The 27269-nt window shown below is 38.7% G+C and overlaps 2 protein-coding genes and 1 long non-coding RNA gene across 3 annotated transcripts; all 3 read right to left on the reverse strand.

Annotated features, from left to right (window-relative positions):
• Window positions 1-7001: 7001 nt before the first annotated feature.
• On the reverse strand, window positions 7002-8481 carry LOC309713727 (uncharacterized protein). The gene is made up of 4 exons (XM_082545531.1): window positions 8327-8481; window positions 7773-7908; window positions 7351-7423; window positions 7002-7194 (listed from the first exon to the last, which is right to left on the reverse strand). The coding sequence occupies exons 1-4, from the start codon at window positions 8400-8402 to the stop codon at window positions 7159-7161; spliced, it is 321 nt and encodes a 106-aa protein (XP_082401657.1). The 5' UTR covers window positions 8403-8481; the 3' UTR covers window positions 7002-7158.
• A 9985-nt stretch (window positions 8482-18466) lies between these two features.
• LOC309713726 (uncharacterized protein) lies at window positions 18467-19958 on the reverse strand. The gene is made up of 4 exons (XM_082545530.1): window positions 19788-19958; window positions 19265-19400; window positions 18826-18898; window positions 18467-18652 (listed from the first exon to the last, which is right to left on the reverse strand). The coding sequence occupies exons 1-4, from the start codon at window positions 19861-19863 to the stop codon at window positions 18617-18619; spliced, it is 321 nt and encodes a 106-aa protein (XP_082401656.1). The 5' UTR covers window positions 19864-19958; the 3' UTR covers window positions 18467-18616.
• A 6059-nt stretch (window positions 19959-26017) lies between these two features.
• LOC309714539 lies at window positions 26018-26798 on the reverse strand. Its single transcript, XR_014278962.1, has 3 exons — window positions 26691-26798; window positions 26252-26324; window positions 26018-26078 (listed from the first exon to the last, which is right to left on the reverse strand). It is a non-coding gene; the product is annotated as an uncharacterized lncRNA (long non-coding RNA).
• Between the last annotated feature and the right edge of the window lie 471 nt (window positions 26799-27269).

Raw genomic sequence — 27269 nt, forward strand, 5'->3', positions numbered from 1 at the left:
TCTCCACTGGAGCTCCATTGATGATGATGGGCTTGTAGTCTCTGTGCTGACCCCTTCTGAAGTCCACCACCAGCTCCTTGGTCTTGCTGACGTTCAGCTGGAGGTGGTTGTCCTGGCACCACGATGCCAGATTCTTCACTTCATCCATGTAGGCCGCCTCATCGTTGTTGGAGATGGCACCCAACACCACTGTGTCGTCAGCAAACTTCACAATGGTGTTGGAGCCATGGGTGGCCACACAGTCTGAAGTGTAGAGGGAGTAGAGCAGTGGCGAGAGGACACATCCCTGAGGTGCTCCTGTGTTGATGGTGATGCTGTTGGAGAAGCACCTGCCCACCCTCACCACCTGAGTTCTGCCAGTGAGGAAGTCCAACACCCATGCACACAGACGGCTGTTAAGTCCCAGATCCCTCAGCTTTGTGAACAGTCTGCAGGGCACTATTGTGTTAAACGCTGAACTGTAATCAACAAACAGCATTCGCACATAGTTACCCTGTTTCTTGTCCACGTGGCTGAGAGTGGTGTGTAGGACGTGGGCGATGGCATCCTCTGTGGATCTGTTGGATCTGTAGGCGAACTGCAGCGGATCTGTGGTGTCTGGGATGGAGGAGGAGATGATGTTCTTCAGCAGCCTCTCAAACACCTTCATTACTACCGAGGTCAGTGCAACTGGCCGGTAATCGTTCAGGGATGAGGGTTTGCTGTTCTTGGGCACAGGGATGATGGTGGATCTTTTGAAGCATGTGGGGACCACAGACTTCGCCAGGGACTCGTTGAAGATGTAAGTGAACACACCTGCTAGCTGGTCAGCACAGCAGCGCAGCAGACGGCCGGTGATGCCGTCTGGCCCCGCCGCTTTCCTTGTGTTCACTCTCCTCAGTGCCGCTCGGACGTCATGCTCCGCGATGCTGGTCACCGGTCTCACGCTGATGCCGTCACTGTCCTCGGTAGTCAGGCGGTAGATAGCATTAGCCGCCTGGCTAACCTCGAAACGGGCGTAGAACCGATTCAGCTCGTTGGTGAATCTTCCTGGATCTTACAAAAGCACCCTCAGCCTTGCATCGATATAAACCGTCCAATTTATTTTGAAGGTCAAGTAAAGTTAATTTATCTTCCTCTGAGATTTCTTCTGGGGATTTCTGGTAATAAGAGGCAATTTTGCTGATCACTTCTTCCTCTTCAGCTTTCCTTGATTTAATAATTTGACTCCCATATCTTCTCAAGAATTTGCATGCTTCAAATTTAAAAAGTTCCCAATTGGTACAAAAGGACTTCTCTGTGTTAGCTTTATTCCATAATGAGCCATTAATTTATTAATCTGCGTTCTAACCATTTTATCTTTTAGTAAGGAGTTATTCTTTATTTCTTCTAAGGAGTCAAGTAATTTATCATTTTCAGATTTATTATTGTAACCATATATATTTGTTGTTTGCAAAACTTTTGCATATGATTTTAAAATTGTCAATTAATATTTGCATTTAAAATTATGAAATGTGATTCATTAAACATGTTTGTGGTTGTTACAGTAAAATATATAATATATTTTATGGTTTTGTCTGATTTTAGATCAATTGTGTCAGTACATTATGTCAAAATGAAAACATAACTGTAAATTCAGACACTTGAGGTTGTGCTGAAAAGAATGATGCCAAACAAGGCAAAGTAAATCGTTTGTAAAGGTGAAATATGGAGGTAAAATCAAAAGTAGTTAAAAATGGCCAATTATCCCCTGGAGCCCAGAGGGTTAAACGTATTTTAAAGTAACACAATAGTTACTCTTCAAGTAATTCATTACTTTCAGAATCTTGTAACTCAGTTACTAACTAAGTGACTTATTTGAAGAAGTATCTAGTATACTAGATACTTCTTCAAATAAGTCACTTAGTTAACTATAATTAATTACTTTTTCAAAATAACTCGCCAACACTGTTTATAAGGAAGTGAATCATTCGCAGGATTTGTGGAGTGTTCTGATGGTGAGAGATAGCAAACCACAGATCGTTCTATTGAGAGATATGGAGCCAGAGAGGCAGAGGAGAGGTTCTGTCATGTGGGAGTATTTTTGGTAGATTTTGGTCAGTTTTGGTTGGGTTTGCCAGTTTTGTGTTCTTGTTATTTGTTTGTTGCGTGTTTATTTTATCTAAAAATGTAAAAACCTTAAATTGTCAAAAATCTGCTTTTCATAATATAAATATCATGAAATAACTTTACAAAGACTTCCATTTGACTCTTTACATTTAATGTAATAAAAAATATATTTTATTTATAAAGTAATCTTAAATGTTATTCTACAAATGTGCAGCAATTTAATATGTTTATTCTTTTTAGCTGATAGTCTGTGAAACCCAGGACGACCAGATACCTGCATCTCTACCAGTTTCTGTGCACTCCAGCCTCTTTTGAGAGGGGTTTCTTTTTTTAAGGCAGGAGAAATTACTCCATGAAAACAAGCAGACTCGGCCATCACACAGTGGAACAAATTCTCTTCTTAAATAAAAATGAAAACGGGTTACCTTAAATGCATTATGTTTTTTTAATTCGCAAGTTTCAGTCCAGCTGTCCAGTGATTAATTGTATTCAAAAGGACTTCTCCCTGTGACTTTGTCTTTAATAGCATTTAATGAGTGGTCTTCACAAAAACTGCTTCTTCACTTAGTAGTTGTCAATAGGGATGGGTATCGTTTAGGTTTTATCCGATACCAGTACCAAACTGATACCTTTGACACGGTGTCGGTACCTAAACGGTGCTCAAAGCGGTGCTTAAAGAATGAAGAACACACACTTTGTCCAAAAACCTCTCATGTTTAGCTGTTTTCCACTTTTTCTTTGGTCATTTTAGTCTTTTTGGCCAGGGTGAAGTATCTGCCATCAAACAAGAGACAGCCGCATGTAACTACTACGGTGTTTGCTAGTTCACCCTACATGCGTTAATTTAATAATGTGGTTAGCCTACTCAATGTAAATTACACACAAACAACATTAAGCTACTCACACAGAGAAGAACGGCTGCTGCTGCTGCCATCATCATCTGTCATCTATGTGCAATAACTCAACTGTATATACATAACCCTATTTATTACATATTACTTACGGCTTGTATATTGTACATTTTATATATATATATATATGTTTTTCCCTATGTTAATACTGTCCATATGTACATAGCGCTGCAGAACTGTACCTCCCCCCCAGGATGTTTACACTGAGATGCTCTGTATCTCATTGTACAACTGTATACTGACAATAAAGGCATTCTATTCTATTCTATTCTATTCTATTCTATTCTATCATTTCTGCTACACTGGCAGGGCTAGGGGCCAGGACTCTCCTCTTCGGGTTTTTGGGGGATGTTGCTAACTCCGGGTCCGATAACAGGCAAACCACCCGCAGTAGATGTGCACGGTGTGAGGTCTCACACAATACGATACATTTCTCGGCTTTTAAAAACCTGCTGTGCATCGACAGGTGTTTCATCAGATTGGAGGCGTTACCTCCTTTGACAGTATCAGCTTAAAGCACTTGTCGCAAACTGCTGAGTTTGCATCTTTTGCTGTGAAGTACAGCCAGACGTTTGACCGCTTCGCCTTGGGCATTTTTAATCTGTAGCTCTGCTCTAAAAGAATGTACGTACCTGGGCCCGCCTACTACGCTTGCAAAGGTAAAATGATTGGCTAAAATCCAAAGAGTATGACATCTCAGGAAAAAAAAGCACCAAAATAAAGCACTGAAATGTGCGCTGCTTTTCGGTCTGGTTACTACCGTTTATGTCAGAACTGGTGCCATCATGGCACCAGATACCGGTACCCATCCCTAGTTGTCAACAGACCTTAAACTAGAGGTTTAAGATGACCATTTCGTAATCTTTAAAACAAACCTCAACACAGTGAAATGAAGTTTCTATCAATAGTTATTTAAACTAAATTAGGCAGCTGTATAAATTTGGGCACCCCAACAGAAAATTTACATCAATATTTAGTAGATACTCCTTTTGCAGAAATAACAGCCTCTAATTGATTCCTATCACTTCCAATGACAGTCTGGATTCTTGTTGAAGGTATTTTGGACCATTCTTCAATTTGTGACTCTGCTCTTACTTTGGATGTTCATATCAAATCTCTGTTTCAGTCCTGCTTCTATTATTTAAGACACATTTCTCAAATCTCTTTATTTGGTTTTCCAGTGTTCTTTATCATAAAGGCAACTAAGATTCAAATATAAATGATTACATATATACAATAAGAATTAAACAAAGTAAAAACAAAACAAAAAAGGCAACAACAAACAACGAAAGAACGTTGGACAGAGGATGCTATTTATCGAACTACCAATGAGGCTCAGTGATCTTTTATATCTGTACAGTATTGAAGAGATCTATAAAAGGTTGCCAGGTTGAATGGAATTCCTCCAACCTCCCCTTTAGTAGGAGTTTAATTCTTTCCAGCTGCAAGTGTCTCAATACATCTTGTATTAACGCTGATGTGGTAGGAGGCACCTTTTGTTTCCAACTTAGTAGAATCAAACGGCCTGCCAGCAGCGTAAGACACATTTCTAAATCAAGCCCTATTGTATCTCGTTCTGAACTGGAGATTGTTATTCATGCATTCATTTCATTCACTAGGAGGTCCCTGCGATCATGTGATCAGGGCCTACTGGTTATTCAATATACAAAGCTGAGAACCAAGGGAGACAGAGCTTTTGACTGTGAAACTCTTCCTCGGAGTTTAAGATCTGTGCAGTCAGTGATCTCTTCTAAAAAACAACTAAAACACATCTTTTTAGAATTGCATTTTGTTAACTTTTAACGTTTTATACTCTGTCATCCCCAGAGATGGGCAGTAACGCGTTACTGTAATCTGATTACTTTTTTCAAGTAACGAGTAAAGTAAGGGATTACTATTGCAAAAACGGTAATTAGATTACCGTTACTTTCCCGTAGGAACGCTGCGTTATTGCGTTAGTAAAACCGTGATTTTTTTGCGAGAATGTCTCATGACAGTGACGTAAGCGAGTGCGACGTTCGTGACAACAGCTGTCTGCAGATCAACAATGGATAATATTGAGTGCGGAAGAGAGTATGAGCATGCAGCGTTTAAAGCTTGGAAGTACTGACCTTACTTTGAGTTTGATTCCATAAAAAGTGACAAAAACATTAGAAGAAAACTTCTCTTTACACCGAAAAATACCCTAAACAAGCTCCGAGTGCGCAACGACGTAATGGGAAATTCACAGAGAAACTCGCGGATTCTTCCACTGACCGCTGCGCCACACTTACACCAGAGCACACCTCCGCCTACCCCACTCCTGCTTTACAGGTGAAAAAAGAGCAACAGGGCAGGGATAGCTCAGTAGGTAGAGTGGTGGCCCCATGATCGGAAGGTCGGGGGTTCAACTCCACTGAATGGCTACCTTGAGGTACCCCTGAGCAAGGTACCGTCCCTACACAATGCTCCCCGGGCGCTGCATTGGTGGCTGCCCACTGCTTCACTGGGTGAATGGGTTAAATGCAGAGGAAATATTTCCCTATGGGGACTTACATTTACTTTCTGCTGTGTTTTACTTGCATCTATTTGAAAGACTGAGTGCAAACACAAAAAATATTTTATTTTATGTGCTGGAATGTGCAGAAAATAGGTTTAAATGTTAAACTAATTTCTTCAAGTCAGAGAATGGTGCATATAATTTAATTTTTGCTTGATGCATAAAGTTAAAAGATTAAAATGGATAAAACAAGTTTAAAAAAAAGAGACTTTTCCATTTGATTACATTTTGTATGATGGATTATGCAGAAAAAGTAGAATTGGGCTGAGAGATCTATCGCTTTATCACCTATTCAGGTTATAAATCGTGTTTTTTAAAAGTAACTAAGTAACTAAGTAATTAATTACTTTTGAAAATAAGTAATCAGTAAAGTAACGGAATTACTTTTTGGGGGAAGTAATCAGTAATTAGTTACTGATTACTTTTTTCAAGTAACTTGACCAACACTGGTCATCCCTTTGAGAAGTACTTCGTGATCTTTTTACTTACTTAACGTCTGCTTCCTCCATGCATACCGCCTCTTGTCATGTCCAAATAACTCAATTTTAGTTTCATCAGTCCACAGCACCTTATTCTAAAATGAAGCTGGCTTGTCCAAATGTGCTTTAGCATAGCTAAAACGACTCTGTTTGAGGCATGTGCGCAGAAAAGGCTTCTTCTGCATTATTCTCCTATACAGCATCTCCTTGTGCAAATTGTTGTGCTGAATTGTTGCAAGATGATGTTGTAGGTTTCATCTTATATTAGTTATTTTATTTTGTATACAGCTACATTTTATACATATCTCACATGCAGCACCTCAGTTTTGCAACTTTCTCATTACTTTAATGGCGACAATGGCCCAGGAGGTTGGGAAGCGCATCTGTAACTGGAAAGTCACCGGTTCGATCCCCGGGCTCTCTGTCCTGGTCGTTGTGTCCGTGGGCAGGACACTTTACTCTACCGCATACTGGTGTTGGTCAGAGGGGCTGATGGCTCGATATGGCAGCCTCGCTTCTGTCAGTCTGCCCCAGGGCAGCTGTGGCTACAACTGTAGCTGCCTCCACCAGTGTGTGAATGAATAATGGAATTGTAAAGCGCTTTGGGTGACTTGAAAAGCGCTATATAAATCCAATCCATTATTATTATTAATTTTTTTCATCCAGTTTAGTTCATCTTCTAGCTGAACATCTTTGTGTTTCTAGATTTCAGATCATGTGTCTTTGTGTTGATGGTTTATGTATTCGTGAAGAACTTTCCAAGTGATTTCTGAATATTTACTTTTACTTCTGACGTCTGTGCCTCCTGGTGTCCTGTGATTGTGACATCATCATGATCAATATGTTGTTACAGCAAATACTAAATAATCACACACACCATTATAAATCTGAACTTAAAGGCTTTTATTGATTTATCTTTCTTCTCAGATTGAAGACAGAATAAAAAAAATTCCAACATTCATATTTAATGACATTTTTAATAAATATAATATATAAGACTGTTTTTAGGTCATATGAATAATTTACAAAAAGAATCAACATTTCTTAACACATATTTCTGTAAAAGTGTGAACTAATAAATCAGCAGAAATGGTTCCCGTTGATGCTTTACTTCAACTTTGATTCATCGTTTCCATCATCTTCATTTAGAAATTCCTGGAGGACACAGCAGAGTTCCCTGTGGTGGTGAAAGAGAGAAGGTGAAGCACCATTAGACAGATATACACAGTGTCGTTTTATTACCTATATTATAATCTTCACATATTTGCCAGAAAGTCACTGCTGGTTTTTCTAAACTTTGTGTCCACATTTTTATAAATAATTTGTTTCTCACCTCATTTATTTTAATTTTAAGCCACTCGGTGTTTGGTCTGAGGAACAATGCTCTTCCTCTGCTTGTTTTGACCCTGGAATAAAAAAGAAGTTTATAATGAGAGGGAAATAAATCAAAGGATTTGACATTTTCACTTTATTGTTAACTGAACATGTGCAGGGTCCATTTTGCATTATGCTGTGAGAGAACAGCTCAGGTTTCCTCCAAGCTCATAAGCACAAACTCACAGATTCCCCAACGTCACCACATTAGAAACAATCACAGAGCAAACAGTAGTGCTGTATGTTAGAGAGGGGAACATTTATCTGCTACATCAAGGTTTCAGTGCAAATCTCATTTTCATTGTTGTGTTTGTGGATTTTTAATCAAGAATTAATTTCTACATTTTATTTGGTTTAAATTTATTTAGAAGTTCTACTTACTCATAGCCATGAAGGCAGCCATGTCTGTCGTCTTCAACGCAGCTGATGATGTTTTTTGCCCATTTAGGTGTAGACATGTTTATTACACCACTGTTAGAATATGTTTTATAGCAGGCATTTCCCACGTGTTGAGCCCCTGCAGCACATCATCACACACATTGTCATTATTTTTCAAACCCTTTAAGATATCATGGAGACTGAAACAATCTCAACTCTCAGATGTTGTATAAATAATTTACTGATCAAGTTATTATGTGTAATACCAAAAATCACAAAACTGACAAAAAACTACAACTGGCTTTAATCAATCATATAGATTTTATTAAATGTAATTGACTGTATTTTGTCCAGAAACAGCTGCTCTGTTACCGTTTGTAAGAAAGTTACATCAAGACCAGATAGATTTGTAACCGTGTTAAGAAACAGATTTTTAGCTGCTGTTACTGAGCTTTCTGCTTTGTATCTCATTGTACAACTGTATAGTGACAATAAAGGCATTCTATTCATTCTATTCTATTCTATTCTATTTCGCAACAGAGAAATAAAACCTGTACCTGATACAGAGATGAGCATCACCACACTCAGGGAGATCAGAAGAATCAGGCGGCTGGTGGAGAGACTCGAACACATGTTGAGACGCTGAAAGGCACCAAATCTGAGTCTGGATCTGAGCTGTGAACAGGTTTGTTACCAGCTGATGAACTTATCAAAGTGTGACAGCAGCTCATCTTATATACTGTAGCTTGTCACTGAATTAGGGGCTGTTTGGTGATGTATTTACACAAAAATAAACACTGATGGAAACACGACAACCACAGACTGCTGTGGCGTGCAGCTTCCTTTCTCATGTTGAGGTTTGTTGTACAGCTTAATGTGTCTGTAATGGGTTTAAACCTGATAACATGTACTACAAACTGGAAATATATGAACAGTCATCCCACAAGTATTGACATTTTATAGTAGTAGTATTAACAGCAGTAGCAGTAGGAGCAGCAGTACGCTGCTGTCAAACAAGTGTTGTTCTGCTGTCAGACAACATATATTATTTATCCAATAGCAATAAATAAAATCAAGATGTAGGTTTTGTATTTCTGAGCTCATGAACAACTGTTTGTTTTTTAATCTTTCCCTTTTAGAGATCGTAGAACCTCAGACGACAGCCATTACAAACAAATGATTTATTAAATATGATGTTGGACATGAAACACAAGTATCTATGAAGCGCCTTGAGGCGACTTTTGTTGTGATTTGGCGCTATATAAATAAAATTGAATTGAATTGAAGTGTATGAGTTTAACCTTAAACATAAGCTGCTGTAATATCAATCCATTTAACACTGAAGGGAAACATTTTACTAATTATTATTTTTATTTTTCACAGTTTTCTAATAACACAGTTTTGTGTATTATGGGAAGCGATATTTCCAGAGCTGAGGGCAGCAGTGTTCAAATGGATTGTTGCACATCTCTAATAAAAACATGGAGAATTAAATGCATCTGTTTGAATGAATGTTTTTGTTTCACTCTTTTGTTGACTTGTTGGAAACTTGCATTACTTTGTTTAATAGTGACAGGAAAGGTAAAGTTAGTTATTTTATTACATACAGAGAAGTATTTGAATATGTTTTATTGATAAATGTTCCCTCGGTGTGTGGAAAGGATTTCCATTGGCTGAGCACGGGGACTCTCTGTGACGTGATCTTCCACCAGTTTCGTTCCTGTTGACCTGTGGGTGTCGATTTTATTAGTGGTTTGCACCGCCCACATCTAAATTCTCAGAATAAAACAGTGACATTACTGGGTGACCAGCTTCTGTGGCCACATTTAAGAGGACTTTCCCTGTGACTTTGTCTTTAATAGCGTTTAATGAGTGGGCTTCACAGAAACTGTTTCTACACTTAGTAATTGTCAACAGGTACAGACCTTAAATAACACACTTAAGATTACCATTTAGTAATCTGCTGTTTTATTTCCAAACTTTATTAATAAAGTGTTTGAACTCATGGCAAGGCAAGTTCATTTATATAGCACAAAAGTGGTTTACACGTGAGAAGTGGAACGAAAATCATACGACTCCAAAAGTGTTTTACAAATAAATAACTGAAAAGTGGGGTGTGCGTAATTATTCAGCCCCCTGAGTCAATACTTTGTAGAACCACCTTTTGCTACAATTAAAGCTGCCAGTCTTTTAGGGTATGTTTCTACCAGCTTTGCACATCTAGAGACTGAAATTCTTGCCCATTCTTCTTTGCAGATTCTCGATTGGATTCAGATCTGGACTTTGACTGGGCCATTCTAACACATGGATATGTTTTGTTTTAAACCATTCCATTGTTGCCCTGGCTTTATGTTTAGGGTCGTTGTCCTGCTGGAAGGTGAACCTCCGCCCCAGTCTCAAGTCTTTTGCAGACTCCAAGAGGTTTTCTTCCAAGATTGTCCTGTATTTGGCTGCATCCATCTTCCCAGCAACTCTGACCAGCTTCCCTGTCCCTGCTGAAGAGAAGCACCCCCAGAGCATGATGCTGCCACCACCATATTTGACAGTGGGGATGGTGTGTTCAGAGTGATGTGCAGTGTTAGTTTTCTGCCACACATAGCGTTTTGCATTTTGGCAAAAGTTCCATTTTGGTCTCATCTGACCAGAGCACCTTCTTCCACATGTTTGCTGTGTCCCCCACATGGCTTGTGGCAAACTGCAAACGGGACTTCTTCTGGTTTTCTGTTAACAATGGCTTTCTTCTTGACACTCTTCCATAAAGGCCAACTTTGTGCAGTGCACGACTAATAGTTGTCCTATGGACAGATTCCCCCACCTGAGCTGTAGATCTCTGCAGCTCGTCCAGGGTCACCATGGGCCTCTTGGCTGCTCTTCTGATCAGCGCTCTCCTTGTTTGGCCTGTGAGTTTAGGTGGACGGCCTTGTCTTGGTAGGTTTACAGTTGTGCCATACTCTTTCCATTACTGAATGATTGCTTGAACAGTGCTCGGTGGGATGTTCAAGGCTTGGTAAATCTTTTTGTAGTCTAAGCCCGCTTTAAATATCTCAATAACTTTATCCCTGACCTGTCTGGTGTGTTCTTTGGACTTCATGGTGTTGTTGTTCCCAATATTCTCTTAGACAACCTCTGAAGCCGTCACAGAGCAGCCTTATTTGTACTGACATTAGATTACACACAGGTGCACTCTGTTGAGTCATTAGCACTCATCAGGCAATGTCTATGGGCAACTGACTGCACTCAGACCAAAGGGGCCGAATAATTACGCACACCACACTTTGCAGTTATTATGTAGTTATTATTATGTTATTGCAGTAAAAAATGTTTGAAATCATGTATGATTTTTGTTTCACTTCTCACATGTATGTCACGGCTGGGTCAGCAGTCGTGTGGTGGAATGACTCCTGCTTTGATGCTGCCAAGTTGCAGATGGCAGTGGAGATGCGAGTGGAGATTTATTTACAGTGAAAATAACAAAGGTGAGGGCAGAACTGAACTTAAACCTAAACTGGGAAAACTAACAAACAAACCTGAAAAACATGAGGACAGCGGGAGATATACAGAGATGGCAGATGAAGAATGCTGGGCAGAGAGACGCGGAGAAATACAGTTTAATGTTGAGTAACACAGAAGATTCACAGAGAACCACAGGTAGGGATAATAAACACGACAACCAAACCCAAAGAACTAATACAAATTCAGAATAAACTAGAAAATAATAATAGTAAAGCACTGGATCACCCAGGACCATGACAGTGTACACCACCTTGTATTGGTCTTTCACGTGGAATTCCAATAAAATTGATTCATGTTTGTGGCTGTAATGTGACAAAATTTGGGAAAGTTCAAGGGGGCCGAAATACTTTTGCAAGCCACTGTATGTTTGTGTGTCATCTGCATAGCTATGATAGTTTATTTTGTTGTGCTTTATAATCTGTGCCAGTGGGAGCATGTAAATGTTAAACAGAAGGGGTCCCAAGATGGAACCTTGGGGAACTCTACATGTGATACTTGTCTGCTCAGATGTGAAGTTACCTATTGATACAAAGTATTTCCTGTTTTCTAAATAGGTTTTGAACCAGTTTAGTACAGTTCCTGAAAGACCTGCCCAGTTCTTCACTCGTTTGAGTAATATGTTGTGGTCAACTGTATCAAATGCTGCACTGAGATCCAGTAAAACTAAAACTGACATTTTTCCACTGTCTGTATTCAGACATATGTCATTAAACACTTTGGTCAGAGCAGTTTCAGTGCTGTAGTTCTGTCTAAAACCTGACTGGAAGGCGTCATAGCAGTTAGAATTAAAAGTAATCCGATTATTAAGTGATGACGTGACGAATCCTACTTCCGGGCCTAAAGTAGTCTGCGTTTAATATGGCTTTTGTGTTGTTAACATGTTTAATGCTTTGTATTTTCTTCTATTTAATCTCAAAAAGCTCCTAAAAAAGTCAGTGATCACCGTTGACCTCCCTCGGCTTTTAATACCACTAATCATTTATTTAAGCTCAGTTTTTAAAACCTTAGGATGTAACTACAGCCCAGCCCATGCAGCAGTATATGAATGACTAACCTCGTATTGTGGATGGATTATCTCAGTTGTTCTCCTGGCTGAAGTTTGGTCCTTTTACAGCATCCTGCCATGCAATTACATTTGTTCCTGACCACCGAGAACACTCACGTTAACTTTTATCAAGTGGAAAAAAAGTTAGCTTGTTTATATTATGCTAAAATAGCTGTGTCGCTAGCGGTCACGTAGCACATCATTATATACCAGCTAGCCAAACTTCAGTAACCCTACAAACGTCACTGCTGTTTAGTTTTCTGTCTTCATTTATGTTGGAAGTGATAACAGAGCTGTACATTTTAATTTGTTTCCAAAACCCCGCAGTCAGGATATGCTATATTGTATTTAGGTGGAAGCTAGCGAGCTAACTTCCTGCTAACTTCTAACTCCGTTAAATGTCATAAATTCCATTTTCATGGATGCCTGGATGTTAAACTCAGTTGTTACACGTGGTAGAGCAGAACGCTGATCATTTTATTAAAGATGAAAGACTTAAGACAGTTTTTGAACTCTCAGTAATGCCACAGCGATCATTTGATATATGGACCTGCAGCGGAGTTTAGGCCCAGACACGGCTAGTGACGTCAGACTGAACGATCGGATTGAGCTTTTGAGAAACTGCTTTTTCAATGATCTTACTTAAAAATGGGAGATTTGAGATCGGCCTGTAGTTGTTCATTTGTGTCTTGTCAAGATTTTCCTTTTTCAGTACAGGTTTAATTAGTTTTTAGTGGTTCTGGAAACACACCTGATATTAAAGAAAAGTTGACGATCTGTAACAGGTCTGACTCCAAAGTCTTTGAGACCTTTTTGAAAGAACTTGTTGGCAGGACTGTCACGGACCGCCGGGGCAGACCGTGTGGAGTGAGTGGAGGACCCAAGAGCAAACAGAGGTGAGGACACAAAACCGGACTTAACAGAAGGCGAGCCTTTATTTAGGGCCGAAAACTTAAGGAACAAGGCAGCAAAGCAACTGAGGGAAAACCTGAACATAGACTGGGAAAACTATGGCTAAACAAAGTACAAACTAGGACTAGTTAAGGCTGGGGAACTATGACAAGGGGTAGGGGAGATAACACAGACGACGCGACACAGACTGTAAGAAACACAGAGACTAAATACACATGAGGGATGATCAGGGGAAGTGGCCACACATGGGAACGCAGCTGACACACATGAACTTAACGACAGGACAGGAGGAGTGAGCTGAATACACAGACAGTGAATGCAGGCCTTCAAAGTAAAACAGGAAACATGAGACATGAACCGGGGAGACGTAGTACAGGGGGAGGTGACATAACTGACAGCATGAACTTGACAGTACAAGACACACAGACATAAACACACGAAGGGCAAGGGAGACGTAATGCAAGGGTAACATAATTACAAAAAGGGCTGGACTACCTTAAAGAACCTAAGCAAACAATAAACATCAAAATAGGTTAAGCATAACACACTGGGTCACACGACCCAGGACCATGACAAGGACATCTAAACAGCAAGAGGAGGAGTTCAGTTGACCTAAGATGTCCTCCAGGTCTTTGCTGTTAATAGGGTGAAACTGTTTCATCATGTTTAAACAGTTTTTCAGTGGACACAGTATATATCCTGAATCTGCTGTTGATGTACCAATTGCTTGTCTAATCTTTTGGATTTTGTCAGTGAAGAATTTGGCAAAGTCATTGCAGGCCATGGTCGAATGAAGTTCAGCTGCCACTGGGGAAAAGGTATGTTTAAAAAAGCAGGTGGGAGGGCCATAGACAGTATTAAAAGATAGTGGTAGCCATGACCGTGATGTCATCCACTGGTTTCAGGTCTCATTATGAAGCACTTGGCAGGCTTAAGCCCTGGTGGTTTCTGGGTTGTTCCTTATCATCCTAATTAATTTCATCGTATAACAAATTAGTGACACAGTCAAAGAATTTGTCTTTATTTTGAAACTTTGACCCCACATTTTCTTATAAATGGCTCCACAAGTCATTCTAGTGTAGTATAAATATACATGAGTTCCTGTCGTTCTGAGTAAGGTCAATCCAACGAGGACTGTCAAACAAATCCCCTTTATGTTGGTGTCGTAGGGACTTCTTTGTGGAAAATATTACACTTGTGCGTATGCCACCAACTGTTCAGGGTCAACTGGCATGTTAATTTCATCTTGGTTGCAGACATGTAGAGTTCATGTACCTTGATTAGTTGTTGGGTCACATTTGATGATTCCTTTTCTGCCTGGCACCTGTGGACCGTGTTCATTTCACTTGTAGTTGTTTGACTGTTCAATGCTTAATGGTGGGAAGAAGGATTGCAGCACAAGGTCTGTAATTTAGATTTTAGTAGGGAGAATCCTGGATAACTTTTCTACTCTGCTGCTGTCTTGTTTAGGCTTTTTCAACTATATTTTAGCTCGAATAAAATATTTGAACTTGAACCCTGACTCGATTATGAGCTGCTTCATCATGTGTCTAAAATATCTTTTGTTTGAAAAGACTTGCAGTATTAATAGTTCTAGTGTTAGCTAGAACTAAAAAAGTGGATTATGACGGAGTTTCTTGGAAATATTCCTCCCCTTGGAGGTTCTTTCTGTCCATGCAAAGTGAGTTTCAGAATACCTGGATTAATCAGATCTTCAATTCAATTGAATTAAATTCAGTTTTATTCATAATTTATATTTTTTAATTCTATGTTAAAGAAAAGACCTTACAAGAATACAAGAAAACGTCAACAAATATATGTTCCTCCCCCAGACACTCTGTATAATCTGGGCCACTAATCAGTCTTGTATGCAGTGTTGGGAAGGTTACTTTTAAAATGTATTCCATTACAGAATACAGAATACATGCCCCAAAATGTATTCTGTAACGTATTCCGTTACGTTACTCAATGACAGTAACGTATTCTGAATACTTTGGATTACTTAATATATTATCATGCTTTTTACAACAACGTGAATGTACTATTGCTGTGTGATTTATTACTATTACTGAAGGTCCGCGACTCCGAACTGTACTAAAGGGACCTCTGACTAATACGGCGGGGTCCGTGTCGGCTCGTAGCCGAAAACTAGCTTTACTTTGTTGTGTGGGTCAACTTTTATTGCGAGAGACAGAGAGAGGCGTTGAAAGACTGCTCCAACGGAACTTATTGCTTTCGGAGGAAAACACGAACACGGTGTACAGTCGAGTCTTAATAGCTTACTTACAACTGGGCTCGTCAGGCACTCTTCTTGGCTGAAGTGGTTATTATTATATTTACATGCTTCCAGCTCCCGTTTTTCCTCGATGACAACTCGTACCTTTCCACTCCCCTTTTTCTCCCTCCTCGCGCTCACAGACCCATAACGTGTATGGCAGTCCATTCTCCCTGCAACACGGACTACACTGCCCATGATGCTACATTCTTTAGAGCTATGCTTGTAGCATTCTGCCTGTTAGCTTAGCACAACAACAACAACGAAAAGGCGCTCTCTCACCCAGGAAACACACAGTCGCAGAGAGAGAGAGAGAGCGTCTCCCTGTGACCATGGCAACCGTAACCCTGCCCCCTGGAACAACAGAACGTAGCTGTCAAACAAAACCCAAACAGTCCTGACCCGCGACATTATGAAACAGGAAAGTACCGCAGTGTAATCCATTTATTTCAACAAAGTAACTGTATTCTAAATACCACCTTTTTAAACGGTAACTGTAACGGAATACAGTTACTCATATTTTGTATTTTAAATACGTAACGGCGGTACATGTATTCCGTTACTCCCCAACACTGCTTGTATGTAAGTCGATCACTAATGTAAAATGAATTTTGAGTATATGGACTTTGACCTTTTTCAGGAGGAAACAATATGGTAAATGGACTGGTTCTTATGGAGCGCTTTTCTACTCTGAGTACTCAAAGCCCTTTACACAACTTGTTCATTCACCCAATCACAAAAGCACTTTTTCTAATATGTTGTTAAATGTTTCCTGTCTAACATTCACACACACTCTGATGGATGCATTGGAGAGCAGCACTGGGTTGGTATACAGACTGTAGCAGACTGGGATTTAGTAGGTGACCCACACAACCGCCTGAGCTACAGCCACCCCAAAATACTTATGTGTTGAAAGTTTGATCTTTATTTACTCATTAACCTTTAATTAATCCATGTCTTTGATAAACTATGTTAACACCTCAGCTATATCAGAGCAAACAGTGGAAAGCACTGGAATGTTTCAAGTTTTGTAATGAACCTTATCAAACATGAGAAATATCATTTAGAAATACACTAAAAGATTTTGTTCTTATAGAGTGTTTGCACGATTATTTGAAATCTTGGTATCATTTTATAACATGACTGGTAAATACGATGCAAGTACCCTGTACTTAGTGCAATGTGCGAGCATCAAATCATGTTTGGACATGGGTTGGATATAACAGGACGTTAACAGACAAAGATGTCTCATGTCCTATTATATCTGTTATATCCTCACTTCCTGTCCAGCATTCTGCAGTGAGAGGGATTATGATGGGAGCAGTGGAGTTAATCATGTGCAGTTTAAGGAATGAGAAAGACATGTGTTTCTTGGCAGACTTGGGAACGCCTCAGTGCTTCCCTAAAGGAGCTGGAGGAGGCTGAGGAGAGGGAGGTATGAGTGTCTGTGCTCAGTCTGCTGCTCCTGCAACCCAGCATTAATGAAAGTATGAATAAAACACGTATTACGTATCTGTGAATAACTTTCCAAGTGATTTTTGAATGTTCAGTTTTACTTCTGCCATATACTGCCTCCTGGTGTCCCGTGATCATGATGTTGTCATGACAATGAGTATTTTGTTGTCCGTTATAATACTTAGAGTAAATATTAAATAATCACACACAATCCATTAGCAAAAATCAGATTTTTAAGGCTTTAATTGATTTCTCTTTGCTCTCAGCTTGAAGGCAGAATAAGAAAACTTCAAACATTTATATTCAATAGCTTTTTATAAAATATGACCACAAAACTATTTATAAAGCTCTATTTACATAAAAATCAAAATTTCCTGACAAATATTTCTGTAAAAGTGTGAATTAATAAATAAACAGAACTGTTTCCAGTAATTGTGTTGCTTAGAGAGAAGGTGACATGAAAAGATATACATAACAAACACCACTGGACAGATATACACAGTGTCTTTTTATAACCTTTTAATTCATTAATAATCTACACTTTAGCTAAAATGTTAATGCTGGTTTTCAGTGAACACCCACTGCTTTCACAAATTTTCTCTACAGATGATTTAAAAGGATTTTAAAGAGAAAATCAGGCCTTCAACTTCAGTTTGTTGGACAACACTGAGCCACACACAGTCGCAGGACTGATGATTCTTCAAAAGCAGCTGCCTCTATGAAATCGTGTGAATTAAGAAATCTACGAGGCATGTAAGAGGACAGAGAGTCACATCTTCTAAACACTGTGGCACAGCTGGAATACACAAACTATAGTGGGAGGACTAAAGATCAACAGCTTCAGTTATTTAAGCTGATCAGACTTTCTACAGTTCACTATTTCTGTGCCTGTGACTAAAAAAGGTCTGACATCACATTATTCTTTTTTACATTTAACTGACAAAACATTAAAACTAATGTTTCAAAGATGTGTGTTAACATCCTGCTATCTCCTCTTTTTCTCCTGTAGTGGGAGGCTCCAAGGTGTGAGGAGTGGAGCCAGTCATTTGCAGTCCAAGTCTAATGTCTAAGTCTAATTACATAAACAGGCAAGCTGTAGTCTCTAATGTGTCTCCTATGTTAGAGTCATGGGGGTATTTGATGTGTTCATTTCATATTAGTTATTTTATATCGTATATAGATACATTTTATACACATCTCACACACAGCACCTCACAGTCTTTTCATCCAGCTCAGTTCATCATCTTTGTGTTTTTTCCTCTAGTTGAACATCTTTGTGTTTCTAGTTTGTAGAGCATCCATTTATGTGTCCTTGTGTTGATAGTTTATGTATTCGTGAATAACTTTTCCAAGTGATTTCTGCCGTCTGTGCTTCCTGGTGTCCTGAGATCATGACATCATCATGAGAATATGTTGTTACAGCAAATACTAAATAATCACACACACCATTATAAATCTGAACTTAAAGGCTTTTATTGATTTATCTTTCTTCTCAGATTGAAGACAGAATAAGTAAACTTCAAACATTCATATTTCATGACATTTTAATAAATATTACTACAGGACTATTTTTAAGCTCCAGAAACAATTTACAAAAATAATCAAAATTTCTTAACAAATATTTCTGTTTCATCGTTTCCATCATCATCATTTAGAAATCACTGGAGGACACAGCAGAGCTCCCTGTGGTGGTGAAAGAGAGAAGGTGACATGAAAAGAAGAAGCACCATTAGACAGATACACACAGTGTCGTTTTATTACCTATATTATAATCTTCACACTTTTGATAGAAGTTCACTGCTGGTTTTTCTAAACTTTGTGTTGACATTTTTTTTTATAAATATTTTGTTTCTCACCTCATTTATTTTCCTTTTAAGCCACTCGGTGTTTGGTCTGAGGAAAAATGTTCTTCCTGCACGTGTTTTGACCCTGGAAGAAAAAACAGAAGGATAAAGAAAGAAGTTTAGAGCGAAGAAGACAAATCAAAGGATTAGACATTTTCACTTTATTGTTAACTGAACATGTGCAGGGTCCATTTTGCATTATGCTGTGAGAGAACAGCTCAGGTTTCCTCCAAGCTCATAAGCACAAACTCACAGATTCCCCAACGTCACCACATTAGAAACAATCACAGAGCAAACAGTAGTGCTGTATGTTAGAGAGGGGAACATTTATCTGCTACATCAAGGTTTCAGTGCAAATCTCATTTTCATTGTTGTGTTTGTGGATTTTTAATCAAGAATTCATTTCTACATTTTATTTGGTTTAATTGTATTTAGAAGAAGTTCTACTTACACATAGCCATGAAGGCAGCCTGGTCTGTTGTCTTCAACGCAGCTGTTGATGTTTTTTGCCCATTTAGGTGTAGACATGTTTATTACACCACTGTTAGAATATTTATCATAGCAGGGTATCCCCACGTGGTCAGCCCCTGCAGCACATCATCACACACATTGTCATTATTTTTCAAACCCTTTAAGATATCATGGAGACTGAAACAATCTCAACTCTCAGATGTTGTATAAATAATTTACTGATGCAGTTATTATGTTAATTTCAAAAAATTACATAGCTGACAACAATACAACTGGATTTAATCAACCATATAGATTTTATTAAATGCAGTTGACAGTAATTTGTCCAGAAACAGCTGCTCTGTTACAGTCTGTGCTAGCTTTAGTCTCTTTTCGCACAGTTAGTTGTCAGTTAGAAAGTTACATTAAGGTCAGATAGATTCATAACCATGTTGAGAAACAGACTTTTAGCTGTTGTTACTGAACTTTCACAACAGAGCAAACTCCAGAAATAAAAAGTGTACCTGATACAGAGATGAGCATCATCACACTCAGGGAGATCAGAAGAATCAGGCGGCTGGTGGAGAGACTCGAACACATGTTGAGACGCTGAAAGGCACCAAATCTGAGTCTGGATCTGAGCTGTGAACAGGTTTGTTACCAGCTGATGAACTTGTCAAAGTGTGACAGCGGCTCATCTTATATACTGTAGCTTGTGACTGAATTAGGGGCTGTTTGGTGATGTATTTACACAAAAATAAACACTGATGGAAACACGACAACCACAGACTGCTGTGGCGTGCAGCTTCCTTTCTCGTGTTGAGGTTTGTTGTACAGCTCAATGTGTCTGTAATGGGTTTAAACCTGATAATGTGTACTATAAACTGGAAATATATGAACAGTCATCCCACAAGTATTGACATTTTATAGTAGTAATATTAACATTACTAACAGCAGTAGCAGTAGGAGCAGCAGTACGCTGCTGTGAAACAAGTGTTGTTCTGCTGTCAGACAACATATATTATTTATCCAATTCATAAATAATATTATTCATCCTTCAAACACGCACACACATATTTTGTTTTCAAACTCCATTGGGGTTTATTTCACACCTCATACAGAGTTCGTCACGCAATGTCAAAGGTATGTGCCTTTTTTCACGTCACGCTGTGCGCCATGTTATAGACCCTGTGCACGAGAAAATGCTAACTTCCTGTTTTAAGACCAGATGTAAGGTTGTACGGTTCTGGTTGCTTTATTTTGCAGTCAACTGCTACTGCGAAGGTGGACTCAAAAATCATGACCAAAACTCGAAAACGGAAAGATTACTTTAGGTTACAAAGAGCAGAGGGTGGGAACACTCACCACTGCTGTGTCATAAAAAATCAAATGATCAATTTTGATGTTCGAAGTGTGTAGATCGATTGTTTGTTTACATCACTCAACATAAGCAGAACTGCATTACTGCATGCAGAAGACACATCGTCCACATTCAGAAGCACATCTCTGTATAGTGACTGTTCTTATGATTTAACAGGCCAATGTCCAGCATTCAAACTACAGGTGAACAATAGTCAAAGCCAGATGTTTCCCCATTATGTCTATATAAGTACACACCTACACAGCATGTCAACAAACCGTGAAAAAAAGCCACAGGACATAAAAAAATACATGAATGATTGTGGGCAAGGGTCTCTATATGTTAGTATTTACGAAGGGTATGTTGGAACTTATCTTCACAATTACAGTGGTCCCTCGCTATAACGCGGTTCACCGTTTGAAGCCTCGCCTTGCATGATTTATTTTTTTTTTAAAGCGCATTGTGTTCTGTGTCCCGATCGGCTGTAGATCATTGTCATCTCCCCCGTGCCATGCCGTGCTCCCCTCAACAGCACAGAATCGCTACATCGATCACTAGCAGTGTCCAAGCGTTTTATTTTTTTTTCCTTTTCATACCGTGCCCCCCCTGCAATGGCTCTGCGCCCCCCCCCCCCTCCCCCACAGGGGGCAGGCCCCACACTTTGGGAAGCTCTGGTTTAAATGGATTGTTGAGTAGTCCGTCGCATCTCTAATAAACAGATGGGGAATGAATGTTTTTGTTTCACTCTTTTGTTGACTTGTTGGAAACTTGCACACAACTTAGTTTATTAATGACAAATCTTTAGTTTAATCCTCTCTGAAATGTAGAGAAAAGAAAAGAGAGAGCAGGAAAGGTAAAGTTAGTTATTTTATTACATACAGAGAAGTATTTTAACATGTTTTATTACAAATGTTCCCTCGGTGTGTGGAAAGGCTTTCCATTGGCTGAGCACGGGGACTCTCTGTGACGTGATCTTCCACCAGTTTCGTTCCTGTTAATCTGTGGGTGTTGATTTTATTAGTGGTTTGCAGAGGTGGGACCAAGTCATTGTTTTGCAAGTCTCAAGTAAGTCTCAAGTCTTTATCCTCAAGTCTCAAGTCAAGTCTCAAGTAATGTCAGGCAAGTCAGAGTCGAGTCTCAAGTCACTGGTGTAAAAGTCCGAGTCAAGTCACAAGTCTGAAACTTTGAATTTCAAGTCCTTTCGAGTCTTTAAAAAAAAAAAATGAAAAAATAATGTTGCAGTTATATGCTAAATGTAAATATTAGACCATGTAATTTTTAAATCTGTGTTTTTCTCAACACATGACAAAATAGTGAACTTAGAAAATATACACAAATTGTGAAATTGCACCTCTTTAAAATGCAGCTCAATTAAACCTAGCTCCTAGAATAATTTTCACCGACAGTTCTGAGATAAGCTGCATGTTATTCTTGGATGCGGTTGTAGGACCAGCTTTAAAATCGCATGACAAAAATATCATACACATTAAAAAAAACTGTATCACCAACGTAGCCTGGACAACATTTGCTAGTTAGATGAAGTCAGCTATCTCATCTTAGCATATTTATATGCATATTTATAATCATACGGTTCTTGGAGTGAGTGCATACACTCATGAAGTTTAGTAACTTCAGGTCACTGCAACAAGCCCAGGTACAGTTTACCGACGGATGGATGGGTGCAGGACCTTGAAATGCACCGTGTAGAAAGTAAAGACCATCGTACGTATCATAAGTTTACCAGTCTCACAAATCGTCGTCATAAATACACATTCGTTAACCGTTTATTAATAGGACCTTTGAGCTCAACGGTAATTAATTAGTAGTGGAAATAATTTCTGGTACCCATCACAGAAATGTAGCAGTGACAGTAATACTGTATGCTGTAATCGTACTGGACAATTAGTGATACAAAACAACTGTTTTATCCTGTGAATAAAAGTATATGTTTTTGTCAATGTACCATAATAACAGAAGCGAAACGCAATATTGTGTCAGGACAATTCACTATTTATGCACAATAAATAAAGGAGCATAGCGCGACAATTTCTGTTCAGCGCCAGACTTGCTTGTAACCTATATCACCAATTATGTTATGAAAATGACGTATTAACTACTAAAAAACACTGACCTTCGTGTAAATGCTTGGAGCAGACTAACCTGTGAGCTGGAGTGTTCTGGGACGTTATAATTGGTCTTTGAATGGCAGCAATCCAGGCCATCCGTCGCGTCTTTGTTACTTCAGAAACATGGCTCGAACAATTTCTCTTCAACGACATAATCCGATAACAACCGATCTCTTTACCCGTCGGCTTCCCGTGGCTGTCATGCGACCGGCTATTGCAGTTAATAATACAACAGCTTCTTGACATTTTTGTGTTTCTTTTTATCGCTGTGTGACTGATTTTAATTGAAAGCCTGCGTGCGCTAGTACCGCTTGACCGCTTGCCACGAGTTCCCAGAATCCTTTGCGGTTCTACCCGTGAATGACGTCACATTTTCAATCTCTATATAATATGCATGTTAAATTTTATATTTGGGGTAAAATATCAAGTCTTTTCAAGTAAACCGGTTCAAGTCCAATTCAAGTCCCAAGTCATTGGTGTAAAAGTCCAAGTCAAGTCACAAGTCTTAGAACATTTTTTCAAGTCAAGTCTAAAATCATAAAATTAATGACTCGAGTCTGACTCGAGTCCAAGTCATGTGACTCGAGTCCACACCTCTGGTGGTTTGTACCTCCCACATCTGAATTCATGGTGGTTTCCTTTCAAAGACAACTCAGAATAAAACAGTGACATTACTGGGTGATCAGCTTCTGTGGCCACATTTAAGAGGACTTTCCCTGTGACTTTGTCTTTAATAGCGTTTAATGAGTGGGCTTCACAGAAACTGCTTCTACACTTAGCAATTGTCAACAGGTACAGACCTTAAATTAGAGGCTTAAGATTACCATTTAGTGATCTTTAACACACACGCATTTTAGAATGCAGTGTTATGTGGATATGTGAATTAATTCTAAACCAAAACCAGTTATTCAGTGTCCTGTAAATTAATTCTGTAAATATTGCTCCCCCTGGAGGTTCCCTGGATTCATCACATCTTAGAATAGAATAGAATAGAATACATCTTCAATTCAGTTCAATTGAATTCAGTTTTATTCATAGTTTTTATATATTTTTATTATATTTTAAAGAAAATTATTTAATGTAAAAGTAATTTTGAGTATATGGACTTGTTCTTATGTTGCACTTTTCTACTCTTTTGTAGACCTTTACACAACTTTTTCATTCACCTAATCACTTTTTCTAAGATGTTGTTAAATGCTTCCATTCCTACCTTTACACACACATTCATACTCTGATGGATTCATCCAAGAGCAACATTGGGTTGGTGTACAGACTGGGATTGAACCACCAACCTTCTGTTTAGTAGGTGACCCACATTATTGCCTGAGCTACAGCCACCCTGAAGTCATTGTGTGTTGAAAGTATGATCGTTATTTACTCATTAACTTCATTGTGTTTGTTAAACTATGTTAACACCTCAGCTACATCAGAGCAAACAGTGGAAAGCACTGGAATGTTTCAAGTTTTGTAATGAATCTTATCAAACATGAGAAATATCATTTAGAAAACAACTAAAAGATAAATATGACTACAAAACTGTTTTTAAAGCTCTATCAATAATTTGCATGAAAACTATCTACAGTTCATAACAAATATTTCTGTAAAATATTTGAACTAATAAATAAGCAGAACTGTTTCCAGTAGCTGTGTTGCTTAGAGAGAAGATGACATGAAAAGAAAAATAAGAAGCACCATTGGACAGATATACAAAGTGTCTTTTTATAACCTTTAATTTCATTTATAATCTTCACACTTTAGCTAAAATGTTACTGTTTTCAGTGAGCACCCACTGCTTTACACTCTCTCCCTTTAATCCCCTGGGTCCCAAAGTATTTTCAGCAAAATATGTTTAGTTTTCTTGTCCAGGTTATCTACGTATCCCTGTCTCTGATTGGTCATGTGCTGCCAACATCAACATGACCTCTTACCTCTTGCATTCATAGCTGGATAGATAAACGGTGGGTTTATGTATCCAACACAGGGTCGGTGATTGTAGTCACCACCTTCACAAATGGCCACATGTTGTTGGATACAGACAAAAATATCAATGAATGAAGCAGTGGAAATAAACTTTCTCTAAAGGGTTTCTGGGCTCAGCCTCAGAAGGTGCTCAGAGTAGAGCTCCAGTATTTTGGGCTTCTAACGAGTACACCCTCTGAGTGAGCTGCTCTACCACTTTGAAGAGATTGAGAATTTTATTTCCCAGATTTATTTGTAAAAATAGGAGAAAACAAAGACAAGACATAAAGATAGAACCCTACACAACACAACAGTAATATGGAATTAAAGATGAACAAAGGAAGTGTAACTACAAGAATCCACAATCACTATAGCAATAAAAGACAAGTCACCGTTCTCCTTTCTCTGATTCGTGCCTGTTCCCACTCCAAGTTGAAAGATGTCGCAACCTCTAATATGTATTTAGTGGACAGAGTGAGGAGGCTGCAGGAGGAGCTGTAATCAAGAAGGTACTGGTGTGTCTTTTCCTAATGTGTTTTTATGTTTTAAAACAAGGCGAGGATGTCTGAGTGTGTTGACTTCCTGTTTCTTCTGCTCTTATATCTCTTTCTCACCTTTTCCACTGGCATCTGTAGTGAGAGGTGCTAAAGCGTGAGGAGTGGGAATATCATGTGCAGCGTAAGGAATGATAACGGTGCGTGTTTCTTGAGGAGAGGGAGGCATGCGTGTCTGTGCTCAGTCTGCTGCTTCTGCAACCCAACATTAATGAAATAAAACTAATGAAATTTAACATAAACAGGGAATGTGCATTCTCCTCCACTAGAGTCATGGGGGTATCTGATGTGTTCATTTTAATTTTATATACATCTACATTTTATTCGCATCTCACATGCAGCACCTCACAGTCTTTTCATCCAGCTCAGTTCATCATCTTTGTGTTTTTTCCTCTAGTTGAACATCTTTGTGTTTCTAGTTTGTAGAGCATCCATTTATGTGTCCTTGTGTTGATAGTTTATGTATTCGTGAATAACTTTTCCAAGTGATTTCTGCCGTCTGTGCTTCCTGGTGTCCTGAGATCATGACATCATCATGAGAATATGTTGTTACAGCAAATACTAAATAATCACACACACCATTATAAATCTGAACTTAAAGGCTTTTATTGATTTATCTTTCTTCTCAGATTGAAGACAGAATAAGTAAACTTCAAACATTCATATTTCATGACATTTTAATAAATATTACTACAGGACTATTTTTAAGCTCCAGAAACAATTTACAAAAATAATCAAAATTTCTTAACAAATATTTCTGTTTCATCGTTTCCATCATCATCATTTAGAAATCACTGGAGGACACAGCAGAGCTCCCTTTGGTGGTGAAAGAGAGAAGGTGACATGAAAAGAAGAAGCACCATTAGACAGATACACACAGTGTCGTTTTATTACCTATATTATAATCTTCACACTTTTGATAGAAGTTCACTGCTGGTTTTTCTAAACTTTGTGTTGACATTTTTTTTTATAAATATTTTGTTTCTCACCTCATTTATTTTCCTTTTAAGCCACTCGGTGTTTGGTCTGAGGAAAAATGTTCTTCCTGCACGTGTTTTGACCCTGGAAGAAAAAACAGAAGGATAAAGAAAGAAGTTTAGAGCGAAGAAGACAAATCAAAGGATTGGACATTTTCACTTTATTGTTAACTGAACATGTGCAGGGTCCATTTTGCATTATGCTGTGAGAGAACAGCTCAGGTTTCCTCCAAGCTCATAAGCACAAACTCACAGATTCCCCAACGTCACCACATTAGAAACAATCACAGAGCAAACAGTAGTGCTGTATGTTAGAGAGGGGAACATTTATCTGCTACATCAAGGTTTCAGTGCAAATCTCATTTTCATTGTTGTGTTTGTGGATTTTTAATCAAGAATTAATTTCTACATTTTATTTGGTTTAATTGTATTTAGAAGAAGTTCTACTTACACATAGCCATGAAGGCAGCCTGGTCTGTTGTCTTCAACGCAGCTGTTGATGTTTTTTGCCCATTTAGGTGTAGACATGTTTATTACACCACTGTTAGAATATTTATCATAGCAGGGTATCCCCACGTGGTCAGCCCCTGCAGCACATCATCACACACATTGTCATTATTTTTCAAACCCTTTAAGATATCATGGAGACTGAAACAATCTCAACTCTCAGATGTTGTATAAATAATTTACTGATGCAGTTATTATGTTAATTTCAAAAAATTACATAGCTGACAACAATACAACTGGATTTAATCAACCATATAGATTTTATTAAATGCAGTTGACAGTAATTTGTCCAGAAACAGCTGCTCTGTTACAGTCTGTGCTAGCTTTAGTCTCTTTTCGCACAGTTAGTTGTCAGTTAGAAAGTTACATTAAGGTCAGATAGATTCATAACCATGTTGAGAAACAGACTTTTAGCTGTTGTTACTGAACTTTCACAACAGAGCAAACTCCAGAAATAAAAAGTGTACCTGATACAGAGATGAGCATCATCACACTCAGAGAGATCAGAAGAATCAGGCGGCTG

Source organism: Aulonocara stuartgranti (genome assembly GCF_965226115.1).
Source record: "Aulonocara stuartgranti genome assembly, chromosome: 9".
Classification (NCBI taxonomy): domain Eukaryota; kingdom Metazoa; phylum Chordata; class Actinopteri; order Cichliformes; family Cichlidae; genus Aulonocara; species Aulonocara stuartgranti.

Excerpts from the sequence above, each read along its gene's own strand:
- LOC309713727 (XM_082545531.1), bottom strand. The coding sequence starts at position 8,402 with ATGTGTTCGAGTCTCTCCACCAGCCGCCTGATTCTTCTGATCTCCCTG. Across the intron at positions 7,909-8,326 it reads GATGCTCATCTCTGTATCAG|GGGCTCAACACGTGGGAAAT; the intron begins GTACAGGTTTTA and ends GATGTGCTGCAG. Across the intron at positions 7,195-7,350 it reads TTAAAATTAAAATAAATGAG|GGAACTCTGCTGTGTCCTCC; the intron begins GTGAGAAACAAA and ends TCACCACCACAG.
- LOC309713726 (XM_082545530.1), bottom strand. The coding sequence starts at position 19,863 with ATGTGTTCGAGTCTCTCCACCAGCCGCCTGATTCTTCTGATCTCCCTG. Across the intron at positions 19,401-19,787 it reads GATGCTCATCTCTGTATCAG|GGGCTGACCACGTGGGGATA; the intron begins GTACACTTTTTA and ends GATGTGCTGCAG. Across the intron at positions 18,899-19,264 it reads GGCTGCCTTCATGGCTATGT|GGTCAAAACACGTGCAGGAA; the intron begins GTAAGTAGAACT and ends TTTTTCTTCCAG.